The 17,331-nt window shown below is 46.9% G+C and overlaps 2 protein-coding genes across 2 annotated transcripts; one reads left to right on the forward strand and one right to left on the reverse strand.

Annotated features, from left to right (window-relative positions):
• Window positions 1–3,314: 3,314 nt before the first annotated feature.
• Window positions 3,315–5,664, forward strand: LOC308172313 (zinc finger protein Pegasus-like; the record flags this gene model as incomplete). The annotated part of the gene is made up of 3 exons (XM_080547217.1): window positions 3,315–3,456; window positions 3,944–4,120; window positions 4,613–5,664. Exons 1-3 carry the CDS (start codon window positions 3,324–3,326, stop codon window positions 5,662–5,664), a joined length of 1,362 nt encoding a protein of 453 aa, XP_080403343.1. The 5' UTR covers window positions 3,315–3,323.
• Window positions 5,665–13,722: 8,058 nt separating this feature from the next.
• LOC308172760 (anoctamin-10-like) lies at window positions 13,723–16,667 on the reverse strand (the record flags this gene model as incomplete). Its single annotated transcript, XM_080547711.1, has 2 exons — window positions 13,723–15,039; window positions 15,822–16,667. The coding sequence occupies 2 exons, from the start codon at window positions 16,665–16,667 to the stop codon at window positions 13,723–13,725; spliced, it is 2,163 nt and encodes a 720-aa protein (XP_080403837.1).
• Between the last annotated feature and the right edge of the window lie 664 nt (window positions 16,668–17,331).

The following is a 17,331-nucleotide window of genomic DNA, read 5'->3' on the forward strand; positions in this document are numbered from 1 at the left end:
ACACACACACACACACACACACACACACACACACACACACGCACACGCACACGCACACGCACACACACACACACACACACACACACACACACACACACACACACACACACACACACACACACACACTCTCTCACTCCGTAGCTCCTGTTGCAATGTTGAGATCTGGCAACAACAAGGGTGTTCATTACTTGTAATGATCTTGTAACATTACAAGAAGACATGTCATTGAGAGGGATACAATGGCTTGTCTCAAACTGCTCATTTATCATCCCCATTCTCAATGGTTTCCCTCCAACTTTGACACAAATGGGGCAATGTGATCTTCCCAAACTTCTTAACTGTTCAATTATTGATTGTGATGAAACATTAATGAGTCAATCTAGCTATTTAAAGTAATGTAATTTATGTGTCTATTGTCAGGAGTCCTATATTGTGTTAGAAAGGAAATTGTAACATTTTAGAACATGTTGTAAAAATGTTTAATCTCACAATGAAGAGAGATTAAACGCGAACTAATATTGGAATAGATAATGTAGCATTTAATAAACGACCTCATTTGTATGCTACGTTTAAGTGTAAGCAGGAGCATAAAGGACAGAGGGAAATAAAGGGAACAGTTCTTCGCGCGGTTATTGCATCTGAAGGCGGGACGGGTTTCGCGGGTACACTGTAATAACTTTGACTCCCGCAGTGCATCTCCGTACATAGCAACATCAAGACTGCGCTCGTCAATTCGCTCTTGAAATCTGATCAGCACTCATGGAATGCCTCTCGTCCAATCAAATTACTTGGTCTCTTTATGACGTTGAACCCAGTGTGCGCCCCGGCGCTCTCAGAGCAAATCTACGAACGCGCCAAGGAAAGACTTTCGGTTTCGCCCTCCGCCGTTTTACGCGTCTTCAAAATAAAAGTGCGAGTTAGATACCCAATAGAAAGTATACTTTTGAGCATTAAAATGTGCATATTGAAAGGATTACATGTCATTTTACACATGCCTATTATATTTGTATAACATGGACTGTACATACTATATTATATTTATATCATAATACTGTTTTTCTTACTATTATTTTTAAATGACTAGACTTTTTAAATAGGCACTTAGTGAACTACATTTTATAAACACTGTTATATCTGTCTGTTTTTATTGTATGTATGTGACCTATGTGTGTTTTTAATGTGGATAACGTATTCATGAACTGCACAAAGCCTGTCAAAGGAGAATTGCTGTCACTCTGTGACAGACAATAAAGCATTCTTGAATCTTGAATCTTGAATCTATATTTAAAAAATAATATTACAATTTTAAAATATTTATTACATTTTATTTTTGATTAATCTCTGATAACACTCTACTCAGGAACACTTCTAGAATGCATATCAGGTAAATTTGAATCTAAAGCATAATCATAGTCATAGCAAATGCTGTTGGCCATTTACTAAAACCATGATACACCTCACAAGTCTAACTCCAGTGAATAGGGCAGCCAGCAATTTCTATACATTTCTTAAGAGAATTAGCATGTTTGTGGTTCCTTGACACCTATTTTAACATGTTTAAATGCAAAATAAAGTTGAACTCGGGTGCTCTTATTTTAGAAAAAGAAATCACTACACTCCCTTTACAATAGAAAGTATACTTTTTTAAAACGTTTTTTTGACTGTTAAAATATGCATCTTGGAAGGATTACATGTCATTTTACACATGCCTATTATATTTGTATCAAATGGACTGTACATACATACATATTTATTAAATTGTATTTTTGATTAATCTCTGATAACACTCTACTCAGAGAATTGGCATGTTTGTGGTTCCTTGACATCTATTTTACAAAATAAAGTTGAACTCGGGTGAACTCTTATTTTAGAAAAAAAGAAAAATCCTACACTCCACCCTCTTTACAGTGACCGGAAGTAGATGGGCGGAGTCCCACCGCCGTAGCTCAGAGAACACAGGCGGCTGCGTTCGAAAGTTTGCTCTGACAGCGCCAGAGCGCACACTGGGTCCGACGTCACAAAGGGGACCAAGCGATTTGATTGGACGAGAGGCATTCCACGAGTGCTGATCCAGATTTCCAGAGCGTGTTTACGAACGCTGCCACAGATTTGCAGCTCTCATTGTTGTGATTCAGCCAGCGTCGCGTTTTATAGAGACAAGAGATAACTGTAAGATAACATAACTATCTCCATGGGAACGTGACACAGCCACAACACGGGTGATAACCAACTAAACCCTGTCAAAGAACAATTTAGCCAGCCAAGTGTTTAAGGGACGAACAAGAGCACCTCTGCTAGCTGGCTAACGAGTCGCTATGGGAACAACAGCACTAGCAGCTAGCAGCTAGCATCACTGATTTAACATCTGAAGATCATCACTGATTTTAGAATCATCTCTGATTTCAGCAGCTGATTGTAAATCGCCTGCCTGTCTCATTACAGCCCAGCTACAGGAGTATGGATGCTCGCTAGTGCTTCACTGACATCTGGAGAAGGTGAGTAGGTTTTTGATGCCAACAATTTGATGGCAGCTACTAGATTGTAATCAAGTGCAACACTGAAACACAACTGTGAACATTTCAAACCTGCAAACTGCGACACTTTAAATGAATGTGCAATAACACTATGTGCAATATGACAACCCTCGGGTACATAAGGTTCAGAGATAGGACATGTTAGAATAGGTATAGCATAGCATAGAGTACAGCACAGTGTTTTATTTGTATAGTATAGTGGATAGTGGATAGTGTACATAGCCTTTATTTATGTAAACCAGCTCTTTTCCCTTCTTGTTTTTAGTTTTTTTTTCCTAGCACCAGGGGAGCCCCCCCTCCCAAATTTCGTTGTTTGGTACCTGTACTATATCAATGACAATAAAGACCATTCATTCATCCAAGTAGGAGTAAAGGTTCAGCTGCCTAACGTCAGTGAATTGACCAGCCAGCAAGTATTATTATTATACTAGTATGCAGTATACATCACATGATGATAATGATGCTATGTTGACTATGATCAATATACATTTGACTTTTGAGTGTCTGAAATTAACAACTGCTCGATCATTTTACAAGTCTTAACAAGTCCCTTTAATGTTGTTATTGTGATGGTTACTGTGTTGGAATCTGCATTTCGTTGTGTTGTACAAGTACACATGCGATGACAATCAAGTCGAATCTAATCTAATCTAATCTAATCTAATCTAATCTAATCTATTCTAATCTAATCTAATCTAATCTAATCTAATCTTATCTAATCTTACAGTCGGGACTAGTTGGTAAATCGCAAGGTGGGACCCCCCCGCCCGAAACCGCCACTGTCTTCCAATGGGCGATGACAAGCCTGACACACTGGACTTTGTCAAAGACTTCCAGGAGTACCTCAGCCAACAGACTCAACATGTGAACATGATCTCAGGATCCGTCAGCGGAGTCAAAGACGTGGATGATCTGCCAGCAGGTAGCTATGACAACAACTAACTGAAGAAAAAAAAAATGTCTGTCAAGTCAAGTGTCAACAGAATGCAGAATACCTTATTTAACCAATTAATGTACCGTAGGTAACATGGACACGGCTGTTCTAGTGTCAACTGTCACTTAGATCCAACTGTCACTTAGATCCAACTGTCACTTTCAAATTAACCTCAAGATTCCTGTATATATACCCTGACCTAGCTACTTGTGTTAACGTGTAGCGGGGGTAGTGGTGGTCTAGTGGATAGTGAGTTGGACTTGTGATCGGAAGGTTGTGAGTTCAAATCCCGCCTGAAGCCACACCACTACTAGTGTGCCCTTGGGTAAGGCACTTAGCCCTCAGTTACTCCAGGGGGAATGTCCCTGTAATTCGTAATTGTAAGTCGCTTTGGATAAAAGCGTCTGTAAATGGCAAAATTAATTAATTAATTAAATTAATTAACGTAATGTAAACGTACCCTGTGTGTGTGCAGACTGCAGCCAGAATGGGTTGGACCACCACCCCGCGGCGGACATGTCTCTGGAGGACGGCTCGGGGATGCTGGTGGACGGCTTTGAGAGGACGTATGATGGTAAATTGAAGTGCCGTTACTGTAATTACGCAACAAGAGGCACGGCACGGCTGATTGAGCACATCCGCATTCACACAGGTGAGCTCCAAGCTGCCGAGGGTAACGCTCTCCCCGACGGCTGCGTTCGTAAATCCGCCCTGGAGAGACAGAGAGAGAGAGAGAGAGAGAGAGAGAGGGAGAGAGAGAGAGAGAGAGAGAGAGAGACACAGAGAGAGAGAGAGACAGAGACAGAGACAGAGACAGAGACAGAGACAGAGAGAGAGAGAGAGAGAGAGAGAGAGAGAGAGAGAGAGAGAGAGAGAGAGAGAGAGAGAGAGAGAGAGAGAGAGAGAGAGAGAGAGAGAGAGAGAGCACACTGGCCCGGGGTTTCAACCTCATAAAGGGAACCGTGGTCATTTGATTGGACAAACGTGCTGATCGGGATTTCCAGAGCGAATTTACGAACGCAGCCCCCCCCCCCCCCCCCCATGTCATATCGGAGACTTTTGGGCATTTCACACAGACAAAACAAACTGTTAACAACAACAACAACAAAGACATCCATGTTTGTTTCTTGTCTCTCTTCACCAGGGGAGAAGCCCCACCGCTGTCACCTGTGCCCCTTCGCCTCGGCCTACGAGCGCCACCTGGAGGCGCACATGCGCTCGCACACGGGCGAGAAGCCCTACAAGTGCGAGCTGTGCTCCTTCCGCTGCAGCGACCGCAGCAACCTGTCGCACCACCGCCGCCGGCGGCACAAGCTCCTCCCCATGAAGGGCGCGCGGGGCTCCTCGCTGTCGTCGTCGTCGCACAAGAAGATGCTCAGCGTCCTGCAGAAGAAGGCGGGCTCGCTGGGCTACGGCCGCCGCCTGCTCATCAACTTCAGCCCGCCCTCCATGGTGGTGCACACCAAGGCCGAGCACGTGAACGACGACTACTCCCACGAGCTGCCCCACCTGCGCCAGGGGGCGGGGGCGGGGGGGTCATCGTCGTACCAGGACGCGGGAGGAGGAGACGACGATGACGTGGACCTCCACCACAACCTGGTCATGGACAACCCCCTCAACCAGCTGTCCACCCTGGCCGGCCAGCTGGCCAGCCTGCCCCCCTGCGAGGCCCAGACCCAGGCCCCCCCCCCGCCGCCCCCCCCCATGTCGCCCGGGGCCGAGTCCTGCGTGGACGAGAAGCCCTTCCTCATCCATCCTCAGCCTCACCCGGGGGGGGCCCACGCCCACGCCTCCTCCTCCTCCCCCCTCACCCCCCCCCTGGACCCCCACAGAGCCCCTCCTCCTCCTCCCCTCCACCACGGTAGCTGCAGTCCCGGGGGGCCCGGTGGGGGGGGCGGGCCCTGCAGCGAGCACAGCGGGCGCACCAGCACGCCCAACAGCGTGACCAACAGCCAGCCCAGCACGCCGGCGGCCCCGGGCGGGGGGGGGCTGGGGGCCTCGTCGCTGCACCAGGACCCCCAGCTGCTGCACCACTGCGAGCACTGCGACATCTACTTCCCCGACAACATCCTGTACACCATCCACATGGGTTGCCACGGCTACGAGAACCCGTTCCAGTGCAACATCTGCGGCTACCGGTGCAGGAGCAAGTACGACTTCGCCTGCCACTTTGCTAGAGGACAGCACAAGGAGTGACGCGGCGACTTTGTGTCTTTTGACTTCATTCAGTGATCACGTCCACAGAGGTTGTCTTTCTGCTGACGTAGAGGAAAGGGAACATCTCTAGAGTGACCGTGACATTCACGTGTGCCTGTTCAGAAAGGGTTAGTAGTTGAAAAGTGTTTTTTTGAACAGATCTGGTCATGGTCTCCATTGTCTTTTGTCCTTTTGTCTTGTACCTTGACGTGAATGTCACTGTCACTCTAGAGACGCCCCCTTTCATCTATATCAGCAGAAAGACGACCTCTGTGGATATGATCATTGAATTTAATTTTATTGAATATAATTTTATTGTCCACCAAGGTGGAAAATTGTCTTCGGCTCACCAAAACAGGAAAAATCAACACAAGAAGCCAGAAGGCAACCAGCACGACATAAAACACTGGTGGATAATGACGTTAATATAGCATAAGTGGTCGTGAGACAGCGAGAGGGAATACTTGTATTCCGCGAAAGACTATTCTTTTTCTTTTTTTTTGACGACGGAGCTTGTTTTTAAAAAAACTTTTTTTGATTTTTGTATTTATTGCCTTTTTAACATTTTACTTTCAAAAATTTGGCCTTGATGTAGCCTTTGTAAGCTTTGTGTACTGACTTTGATTTGAGCGGGGGGGAGGGACGGGGGACAGGACATTGAGGTGTATATTTTGTGTACATTTTTACGGTGCCCATGCGTATGTAGTGTAACAATGGTGTGATGTGGAGAAGTGAATCTCAGCTTTACGGTTTGATCATGGAGCATTCCTAACCGACCTTGTCTTTCACATATATACGGTATCTTTTTAACACTGGTGGCATAGAGGATGCAAACATCTTTAGTGAAACCGCTTGACTTGAGAGTTTTCTTAATTATAACTTTACTAAACTGTTTCAGAGTGCATAGAAGGCACGCCCCTATATGTTCCAACAGTGCCTGAGATAGCCACAATCATTCATCTCCTAGCTGGGAAAGGCTTATTTATTCTAAGATATTGAGGAAGATTTCAAGAAAACATCCTGTTTTCCAATGGCAGGCTTAATATTCATAAATCTTTGTGTGTGTGTGTGTGTGTTTGTTAAGATGAGGAAGTATTATTGTTGTTAGTGATAGTTACGTCCACAGTGTCTTTCTTTAGCCAACAACACCCTTAACTACTCAGTACACTCACATTTTACAAAATGTATTTTTGTTGAATGTGAAGTATGTTTACATCCTTCATTTTCTGCCCTTTTTAAAAAGTAGATTCATATGATCTTCCTTGGGTGAAGTTGGAACATATCAGACATGTTATTCGACTTCCCCTCTTAACAACCTGTCACTGAGTCTACGTTTCAAAGTGTCATGTGTCACTGGAAGACCCACCACATCTTCACTGTGGAAGCAGAACAAGCGTATCTGTAGTAATCTATCTCTCCTCCACAGCTTCTCTGGCCACCATTGCCAAGTGTCCCCTGGAGGTGCCACGTTTTAGCCTGTTGTTATATGCCTTGCCTTGGGGGTGTCCCAAGGAATGTTCCAGTTCTATTCTGGTTGGATAGGTGTTAAGTGTCAAAGTTGAAATTATGCTGAATTAAAAAAAACATCTTCCTAGTACGGGCAAGGTTGTTTGTAGTATTGGGATGCTGTCGTTTCTGTTGCTTAGCAACGTGTATGTGGAGAACATAGTTACCGTGTCTAGGGGCAACTGCACGTCACCAGGCTTATACAATAATAACACAGGTATCCAAGGATGACGATGGGGGTTGTGTTCGTTCAGTGTGATGTAAGCTTTATAGATCTGGTGAATGTCGAGCGTCGTGGCTATCACTATTCTCCCCCCCCCCCCTGGGACGAGAAATAACTTTATGTGGGGGGGAAAAAAATAATCTTAACAAATTTCTAAGTAAAGTGTTTTTTTAACAGATCTGGTCATGGTCTCAGTTGTCTTTTGTACACTTTGTGTTTCTGAACAGGCAAACGTGAATGTCACTGACACTCTAGAGACACGCCCCCTTTCACCTATCCATACATTTGACTAAGCAGGTGAACCATCAATCCACCAGTCGTAGCAGGAAGAGTAATCCAGCTCAGGCCAGGGGCCATTGAAAAACCTTCTTCTAAACCTTTATATTTTTTATTTTTTTACACTGGAGAAACAGAGAAACAGGACAAGGGGGCAAATAGACGTTTTTAGGGGACACAGTAGAGGGGAAAAGCAGGTGTCTTCAGGAGACGCAGTGCTGGGGGGGGCAGTAGATGTCTCAGGATGAGCATAATCATTTGTGTTGTATGTGATCACTGGTGGATAATGACGTTAATATAGCGTAAGTGGTCGTGAGACAGTGAGAGGGAATACTTGTATAACGATACACATTAAGGTGATCAGATGGGTGACATAATGGTGTAAACTCAAATGTGCTTTCAAATGCTTTTGAGATTTCCTTTCAAAACCCTGCGCCGGTGAGTACACAGTCTTTTCACATGTGAAGAAGTAACTTAAAAATGTGTAAGTAATGAAAGACTTTACAGGGGTAGCTGTGATGGCCGAGTGGTTAAGGCGTTGGACTTGAAATCCAATGGGGTTTCCCCGCGCAGGTTCGAACCCTGCTCACAGCGTGATGTTAAACCGACTTTCTTCAAATTTGTCAAACATTAGAAATCTGAACAGAACTATGGAAAAACAGGCAGGTTTGCTATCTGAATGTATTTGTCAAATGGAAGAAACATCTTCGTGAATTGCCTCTGTGAGAAATATTATTCTGAAGTCTCTAAACCAGTATTCCTCAATAAGCAAACAGACTCTACAGCTGTGATGGCCGAGAGGTTAAGGCGTTGGACTCGAAATCCAATGGGGTTTCCCCGCGCAGGTTCGATTCCTGCTCACAGCGCACAGACAAAAGTTTGTGTCTTTATGTAGATGGACTGGACCCATCTCTGGAAACTGGATATTGAGAAAGTCAGTTGGAGGATGGGTGACATAATGGTGTAAACTCAAATGTGCTTTCAAATGCTTTTGAGATTTCCTTTCAAAACCCTGCGCCGGTGAGTACACAGTCTTTTCACATGTGAAGAAGTAACTTAAAAATGTGTAAGTAATGAAAAACTTTACAGGGGTAGCTGTGATGGCCGAGTGGTTAAGGCGTTGGACTCGAAATCCAATGGGGTTTTCCCGCGCAGGTTCGAACCCTGCTCACAGCGTGATGTTAAACCGACTTTCTTCAAATTTGTCAAACATTAGAAATCTGAACAGAATTATGGAAAAACAGGCAGGTTTGCTATCTGAATGTATTTGTCAAATGGAAGAAACATCTTCGTGAATTGCCTCTGTGAGAAATATTATTCTGAAGTCTCTAAACCAGTATTCCTCAATAAGCAAACAGACTCTACAGCTGTGATGGCTGAGTGGTTAAGGCGTTGGACTTGTAAATCCAATGGGGTTTCCCCGCGCAGGTTTGATTCCTGCTCACAGCGCACAGACAAAAGTTTGTGTCTTTATGTAGATGGACTGGACCCATCTCTGGAAACTGGATATTGAGAAAGTCAGTTGGAGGATGGGTGACATAATGGTGTAAACTCAAATGTGCTTTCAAATGCTTTTGAGATTTCCTTTCAAAACCCTGCGCCGGTGAGTACACAGTCCTTTCACATGTGAAGAAGTAACTTAAAAATGTGTAAGTAATGAAAACGTTTACAGGGGTAGCTGTGATGGCCGAGAGGTTAAGGCGTTGGACTCGAAATCCAATGGGGTTTCCCCGCGCAGGTTCGATTCCTGCTCACAGCGCACAGACAAAAGTTTGTGTCTTTATGTAGATGGACTGGACCCATCTCCAGTGGCGGCTGGTGCTAAAATGTTTGGGTGGGGCACAGGTTATGGGGGAATAATATCAACTTTAAAATCTGGATTTACAGTCAATTTTAGCATGAGAATAGCTCTACCCCCCTGTACAGACCTCGCCATCCCCTCTACCCCCCTGTACAGACCTCTTCATCCCCTCTACCCCCCTGTACAGACCTCTTCATCCCCTCTACCCCCCCTGTACAGACCTCTCCATCCCCTCTACCCTCCTCTACAGACCTCTCCATCCCCTCTACCCACCTCTACAGACCTCTCCATCCCCTCTACCCCCCTGTACAGACCTCTTCATCCCCTCTACCCCCTGTACAGACCTCTCCATCCCCTCTACCCCCTGTACAGACCTCTCCATCCCCTCTACCCCCCTGTACAGACCTCTCCATCCCCTCTACCCCCTGTACAGACCTCTCCATCCCCTCTACCCCCTGTACAGACCTCTTCATCCCCTCTACCCTCCTCTACAGACCTCTTCATCCCCTCTACCCTCCTCTACAGACCTCTTCATCCCCTCTACCCCCCTGTACAGACCTCTCCATCCCCTCTACCCTCCTCTACAGACCTCTCCATCCCCTCTACCCTCCTCTACAGACCTCTCCATCCCCTCTACCCCCCTGTACAGACCTCTTCATCCCCTCTACCCCCCTGTACAGACCTCTTCATACCCTCTACCCACCTGTACAGACCTCTTCATCCCCTCTACCCCCCTGTACAGACCTCTTCATCCCCTCTACCCCTCTGTACAGACCTCTTCATCCCCTCTACCCCCCTGTACAGACCTCTTCATCACCTCTACCCCCCTGTACAGACCTCTTCATCACCTCTACCCCCCCTGTACAGACCTCTTCATCACCTCTACCCCCCTGTACAGACCTCTTCATCACCTCTACCCCCCCCTGTACAGACCTCTTCATCACCTCTACCCCCCCAGTTTTCTCTACAATGTCTACAATTTTCTCTCTACAGTTTCTACACGTCAACGTGTACCGAAACACTTGTTTCCAACGTGGTCCTACGTTTCTCCTACACCAAGACACATACAAAGAGCATAGAAACATACAAAGAGCATAGAAGATACAATCAGAATACAGTCTGCCATTCCTTCTCCCAGCATCGATTTGGTTTTCCTATCATGACTGAAGGACAGATGATTCACTTACTTACACAAGTTTGACTTCGGTAATAGGTCCAGTTGCAATATCAAGTTGGGAACAAAAGATGCCTCCTTCTAATCCATTTGTTCAATTTGTTTACAAAGTCCGGTAGTGGAAAGCAGAACAACGCATTTGTTACTTCACATCCCGCTAGCCATGTTTTCTTCTCATACCAACCCCTCGTAAATCCTCGGTTATACGATTTTCCAATTTTCCCTGCCTTATAAACTTGCTTTATAATTAAATTTGGTCTGGGTGGTCCTAATTCCTTTACTGTTAATTTCTCCTGGTTGCTACGACGGCTGAACGGTGTTTCTTTTAAAGATTCAACCGAGTTGTTCAGAACATTACTAGCCATGGTGAAGCAGGTGAACGAACGTGACGCCGGCCGTATGACATGACGTAAGCACGTACGATTCTTTGTGCATGTCCCAAAACCCCATAGACAAATGACCGAATGGCCTGAAGTTACCAAAATAGATTTTACATGCAAGTCTACGAGAACAGCCTAGTGCAATTTCGAGTAGACTGAAAGTTGCCCTGAAAGGGGCGGGACTTGAAGCTGATTGGAACATACTCCACAGAACACTAGCTGATTGGACTATGATATACTCCACAGAACACTAGCTGATTGGACTATGATATTCAGAAGCAACACTGTCTAGAAGTCATAGAAAAAAAATCTCTCTCTTCTCCCTTTGGTGGGGCATTGTCCAATTGCCCCTAATGAACCAGCCTCCCCTGCCCATCTCTGGAAACTGGATATTGAGAAAGTCAGTTGGAGGATGGGTGACATAATGGTGTAAACTCAAATGTGCTTTCAAATGCTTTTGAGATTTCCTTTCAAAACCCTGCGCCGGTGAGTACACAGTCTTTTCACATGTGAAGAAGTAACTTAAAAATGTGTAAGTAATGAAAAAGTTTACAGGGGTAGCTGTGATGGCCGAGTGGTTAAGGCGTTGGACTTGAAATCCAATGGGGTTTCCCCGCGCAGGTTCGAACCCTGCTCACAGCGTGATGTTAAACCGACTTTCTTCAAATTTGTCAAACATTAGAAATCTGAACAGAACTATGGAAAAACAGGCACGTTCGCTATCTGAATGTATTTGTCAAATGGAAGAAACATCTTCGTGAATTGCGTTTGTGAGAAAAAATATTCCGAAGTCTCTAAATCAGTATTCCTCAATAGGCAAACTCTGCAGGTTATAAGACTCTACAGCTGTGATGGCCGAGAGGTTAAGGCGTTGGACTTGAAATCCAATGGGGTTTCCACGCGCAGGTTCGAATCCTGCTCACAGCGCAGAGAAAAAAGATCGTGTCTTTATGTAGACGTACTGGACCTATCAAGGGAAACCGGATATTTAGAAAGAGCGTCAGTTGTCGGATGGGTGCCGTAATTGTGTAAACTCAAATGTACTTTCAAATACCTTTGAGATTTCCTTCCAAAGCCCTCTGCCGGTGAGTACACAGTCTTTTCACATGTGAAGAAGTAAGACCTTGAATGGTTTTTTCATATGTGAAGAAGTAACTTAAAAATGTGTAAGTAATGACAATGTTTACAGGGGTAGCTGTGATGGCCGAGTGGTTAAGGCGTTGGACTCGAAATCCAATGGGGTTTCCCCGCGCAGGTTCGAACCCTGCTCACAGCGTGATGTTAAACCGACTTTCTTCAAATTTGTCAAACATTAGAAATCTGAACAGAACTATGGAAAAACAGGCACGTTCGCTATCTGAATGTATTTGTCAAATGGAAGAAACATCTTCGTGAATTGCCTCTGTGAGAAATATTATTCTGAAGTCTCTAAACCAGTATTCCTCAATAGGCAAACAGACTCTACAGCTGTGATGGCCGAGAGGTTAAGGCGTTGGACTCGAAATCCAATGGGGTTTCCCCGCGCAGGTTCGATTCCTGCTCACAGCGCACAGACAAAAGTTTGTGTCTTTATGTAGATGGACTGGACCCATCTCTGGAAACTGGATATTGAGAATGTCAGTTGGAGGATGGGTGACATAATGGTGTAAACTCAAATGTGCTTTCAAATGCTTTTGAGATTTCCTTTCAAAACCCTGCGGCAGTGAGTACACAGTTTTGATTGATTGATTGAAAACTTTATTAGAATGTTTGCAGAAGTAGGTACATGAAAGTACATATTACATACAAGGTCAACTAAAAGGATAAAAACCCAAGAAAGCCACTGGCTTATTTCAATTGGGGTCCTTGATTCACATGTGAAGAAGTAACTTAAAAATGTGGAAGTAATGAAAAAGTTTACAGGGGTAGCTGTGATGGCCGAGTGGTTAAGGCGTTGGACTTGAAATCCAATGGGGTTTCCCCGCGCAGGTTCGAACCCTGCTCACAGAGTGATGTTAAACCTATGCTCCTTATGTTGGCCGCAAGAGACTTTCTTCAAATTTGTCGAACACGTGATATCTGAACAGAACTATGGAAAAACAGGCAGTTTTGCTATCTTAATGTATCTATCTGGTGTAAGTAATGACAATGTTTACAGGGGTAGCTGTGATGGCCGAGTGGTTAAGGCGTTGGACTCGAAATCCAATGGGGTTTCCCCGCGCAGGTTCGAACCCTGCTCACAGCGTGATGTTAAACCTATGCTCCTTATGTTGGCCGCAAGAGACTTTCTTCAAATTTGTCGAACATTTGATATCTGAACAGAACTATAGAAAAACAGGCAGCTTTGCTATCTGAATGCATCTATCTAGTTATGTGCACCCCTGGCTATACCACTGAAGGCTGGCAGTGCCCGGTCACAGACCACATTGCATAGATGTCATGACTGACCACAGAACAAGATAGCATCATAATCAACCTGGTTATAGATGAGGAAGTTGCTTGATAAGTGATACAGGTTCGAAAGTGAAAGGAATGGTTCGCTAATGTTGAAAAAGAGATGCAGTGGATACAAATCAACTACTACAACAAATTCCCTACTAATATACATGCATGCACAAATGCATCTAGACATAGAGACACACAAACACACCTTTATCAAATTCTCACTCCTCACGTCTCACTTTATTTCAGTGCCATAATAACACCCCTGTGAAGATGTCTACATTGTCCGAGCGTGCGGCCGCTGTGTGAGTTCCTGTGTGCGTTGTTGTCTGTGGAGCCTGTAAAGGCGGGGGTGGCGCTGCTCTGGCTGTTCCGCTGCCTGTCTGCCACAGGACCGTGTCAGGTGGAGCAGCAGGGAGGACAGCGCCCCCGTCACTCCCAACAGCGGCAACTGCAGCAGGTAGAACACCTTGAGGACGTCCCACTGAGTGAAGCCCAGGAACAGGAAACTTATCTCTGGGGAGGTGGACCAGAGCAGGACGGGGCTGATCAGGACACACAGGACCTCCAGGACCCCGAAGACCCGCTCCCACAGACGGACCCACCCGGGGGACGGCCGAGGGAACGGGCGCCTCACGGCGGAGCACAGGTGCCGAGTGGCGACGCGAGATTTGAGCAGCATGGTCAGCAGACACCAGAGGGTACACTGTGGAAAGATCCCGGAGAAGAGCATGATGTGGCAGTAGGAGACGACCAGCTCCATGTAGCTCCATGTGTGGGAGTCGTAGGCCGGCCTGGCACTCTCCTCCTGGATCTGCCTCAGCACGGGAGGCTGCTCTTCCGGGTGGCCGCGGCCCCCGGAGGGCGCTCTCCTCCTCCTCCTCCTCCTCAGGTGTGGCAGCAGGCTGGCAGAGAGCAGCTTGAGGCCCAGGTGGGTGGCCAGCTGCACGGCCAGGTGGAAACGCAGCGCGGGGAGGTCACCCAGGACCAGAGCCCTGTAGAAGTGGACGGCGAAGTGGTTGAAGAGGCAGGAGAGGATGAGCTCAGGGAGCAGGTGTTGTTGCTGCTGGTGGTGGTAGTCGTAGTCGTGGTCGTGGTGGTGGCGGTGGTGTGATGGTGGGGCTGGCGGATGGCCTCTCTGCCCAGGCTCAGGGCTGTGGGACAGTGGGAAAGCCAGGGTCACCATCCCTCCCATGGCAGCTGTGAAAACCTCCACAGGGATGAGGATGAGGATGTGGAGGAAGTGGACTAGGGGTTGTAAGATGGATCTCATGGTGGCATGGCATCTCGTGATGAGATGGTGCTGCTGCTGTGGAGGTGGAGGTGGAGGTGGACAGGGCTGAACTGGCTGCTCTGGATGTAGGCTGAGACTATGGGACAGCTGGTAGGCCAGGCAGTCCATCCCAGCCATGGCCACCGTGAGAGCGATCTCAGGGAGGTAGCAGAGGAGGTGGTGTGAGATGGTCGTGGTGTGTTTCTCTCTCTCTGTGACCAGCCAGGCATCCAGGTGGAGGTAGGTGAGGATCAAAGCGGAGGAGGGGACGAGGGTGCAGGTCAGTAAGAACAGGGAGTGTTGGAGTCTCCTCCAGCTCATCTGCCCGAAGGAGAGGGCATTAAGCTGGGGCTGAAGTGTTTCTGTGTCCGCCATCCTGGGTGCCGATGCTGCTGCTGCTGATAGAGTACAATAGAATAGAAAATAATTTAATATAAACACTTAATTGTCCACAAAATGTGTACATTCGTGTGGAATTTGTGTCTAATTAGTGTCTAAGATCTAAGATAGGGATGGGCAACTTGGATGGTGGTTTGAGCCACATGGTAAGCTTTTAACTTACACATTCAATATCAAGGGATAGCATTTATACTTCTTGGCTTAAATACCCCGATATGGGTTTAGGGGCAAGAACACTTCACAGTTTCCACAGAAATTATACCTCTCTAATTTGAATTTGAATTTCAACCACAGAACAAACAAACATTAAAAACAACAAGGGTGCTAAATAGTCAAGGTCATTATATACTATACTTACGCCTGTCGCTCCTTTTGGAGGAGCATAGGCCGTCGACAACAGTGCGCCAGGGTCTTCTGTCCTGTACTTTGCTTTCCAGCATTTTCCGGTCATTATATGCATGTATAATAATAATATATGCCATTTAGCTGACGCTTTTATCCAAAGCAGCATTTAATTCAGTGCATTATTTATTTATTTTTTTACATTCCCAGTCCCAGCGGGAATCGAGCGTTATTAGTGCAATGGTCTACCAACGAGGACCACGTGTCAATCATAGCCCTGAGGGTCGTTTTTTTTAAATTGTGGGAATATTTGAGTACATACATGTTGCTGATGACTGGCTGTGTGTCTGGTGGGTCCCCACCGTGCCCCAGTCCTTCTCTAGACTCCTCCTCCTCTGCCTCCAGCCCTGCAGGAAGAGCCCTGACCACACCATGCTGGAGAGGCTGCAGAGGACCAGGCCCCAGCCCGGTCCCAGGGGGTAGTAACACAGAAACAGAGAGACGGTCGACTTCAGGAGGAGGGTGCGGACCAGCACGCCCTCCAGCCCGAAGTAGAGGGCCACCGCTTCGCCGAAATACTCCTTCTTGTTCTCCAGCTGCTCCCGATGCTGTGATTGGCTGAATGGTTTGAGGCCGAACCAGTTGGTCGTCCAGCTGCTCTGAAGGCTCTGGAGCAGAGATGTGTCATGGAGGGGGTAGGTGTCCTGGATGACCCCATAGTGGAACAGGTTGGCCATGACGGCCTCCCCTGGGAGGAGGGGAACCCTCTCGAACACGTGGACCTCCTCCCACTCCCCCACCCTCAGCCTGCCCAGGATGCTCTGCACCAGGGTCACACAGTCCGCGGAGGACAGCATCCCACAGAGGCCCTCCGTGGAGCTCCGCAGCCCCCCCGGGTTCCCCACCGTCCGGGGCGGTTCCCCCCTGGTTCCCCCCCGACACCAGCATGGCCTACGTCTGAACAGCAGGTCCTGGTCAGCCTCGAGCAGCAGCCTCTCGGGGGTGGCCCCCACCACTACTATGACCCCTCCAGCCCTGGTCTGGCTGATCACTCTGCCCAGCAGGTCAGCTCCTCCGAAGGACTCCGGTGCCAGGATCTTACCCAGCAGCCAGTCCACGGTGCCGGCCTCTGCCGCCTGGTGGAACTCCAGCAGAACCAGGGGGCTGATCTCACCAAGCCTCTGCATGGGGAGCATAGTGGCTGCCATGGTGACGTTGCTGAATTCCTTCCACCACGTGCTCTCTCCCCCTAAAAACATATCGTGTCTTATGACTGTCATCTCTCCTAACGGGCTCCTCCTACTTCCCGGTAGAGAGTGAAAGGGGGTTCTGCGTATCCGCCATCCTTGTTACCTCTCTCTTGCTCTTCACAGGGACAAGGCCTTGATGGGTAAGCCCAGTCTCGGTCAGCACCAGCTATGCCTCAGAGCTGTAGGATGACTCTACGACTGCTTCTCTCACTCTATAGATGTGTGAGAATGACTGGCAGCAGGGTTGCATAGAACAGTTGCATTGTGACATCATCAGAATGTCACAAAGAATGACTTGTTGTCAAGTTGTCACCTGCACTGAGGTGTTCATTTTGTGTCTGGTACACAACATATTTAGCAGATGTTTTCATGAAAGCCCTCTATCCCTGGTCTACGGCCAGGTTTGAAAGAGAAAGATAACTTTTGACCTCAATGGGACTTTCTAGATTAAAATAAATAAATAACTAAACTAAAAAATAAACACTTGGATGTTCACAATGAGGACAGTGGTCATTAATATTCTAATGTCCAATAATTTGAACAATGGAGATGGAACATTTCAAAAAGTTCAACACAGGAAAAAAATAAAAATACACTGACCAACTGTTGGTCAACTGTTGGT

The sequence above is a fragment of the Nansenia antarctica genome (assembly GCF_963989245.1).
Source record: "Nansenia antarctica genome assembly, chromosome: 17".
Classification (NCBI taxonomy): domain Eukaryota; kingdom Metazoa; phylum Chordata; class Actinopteri; order Argentiniformes; family Microstomatidae; genus Nansenia; species Nansenia antarctica.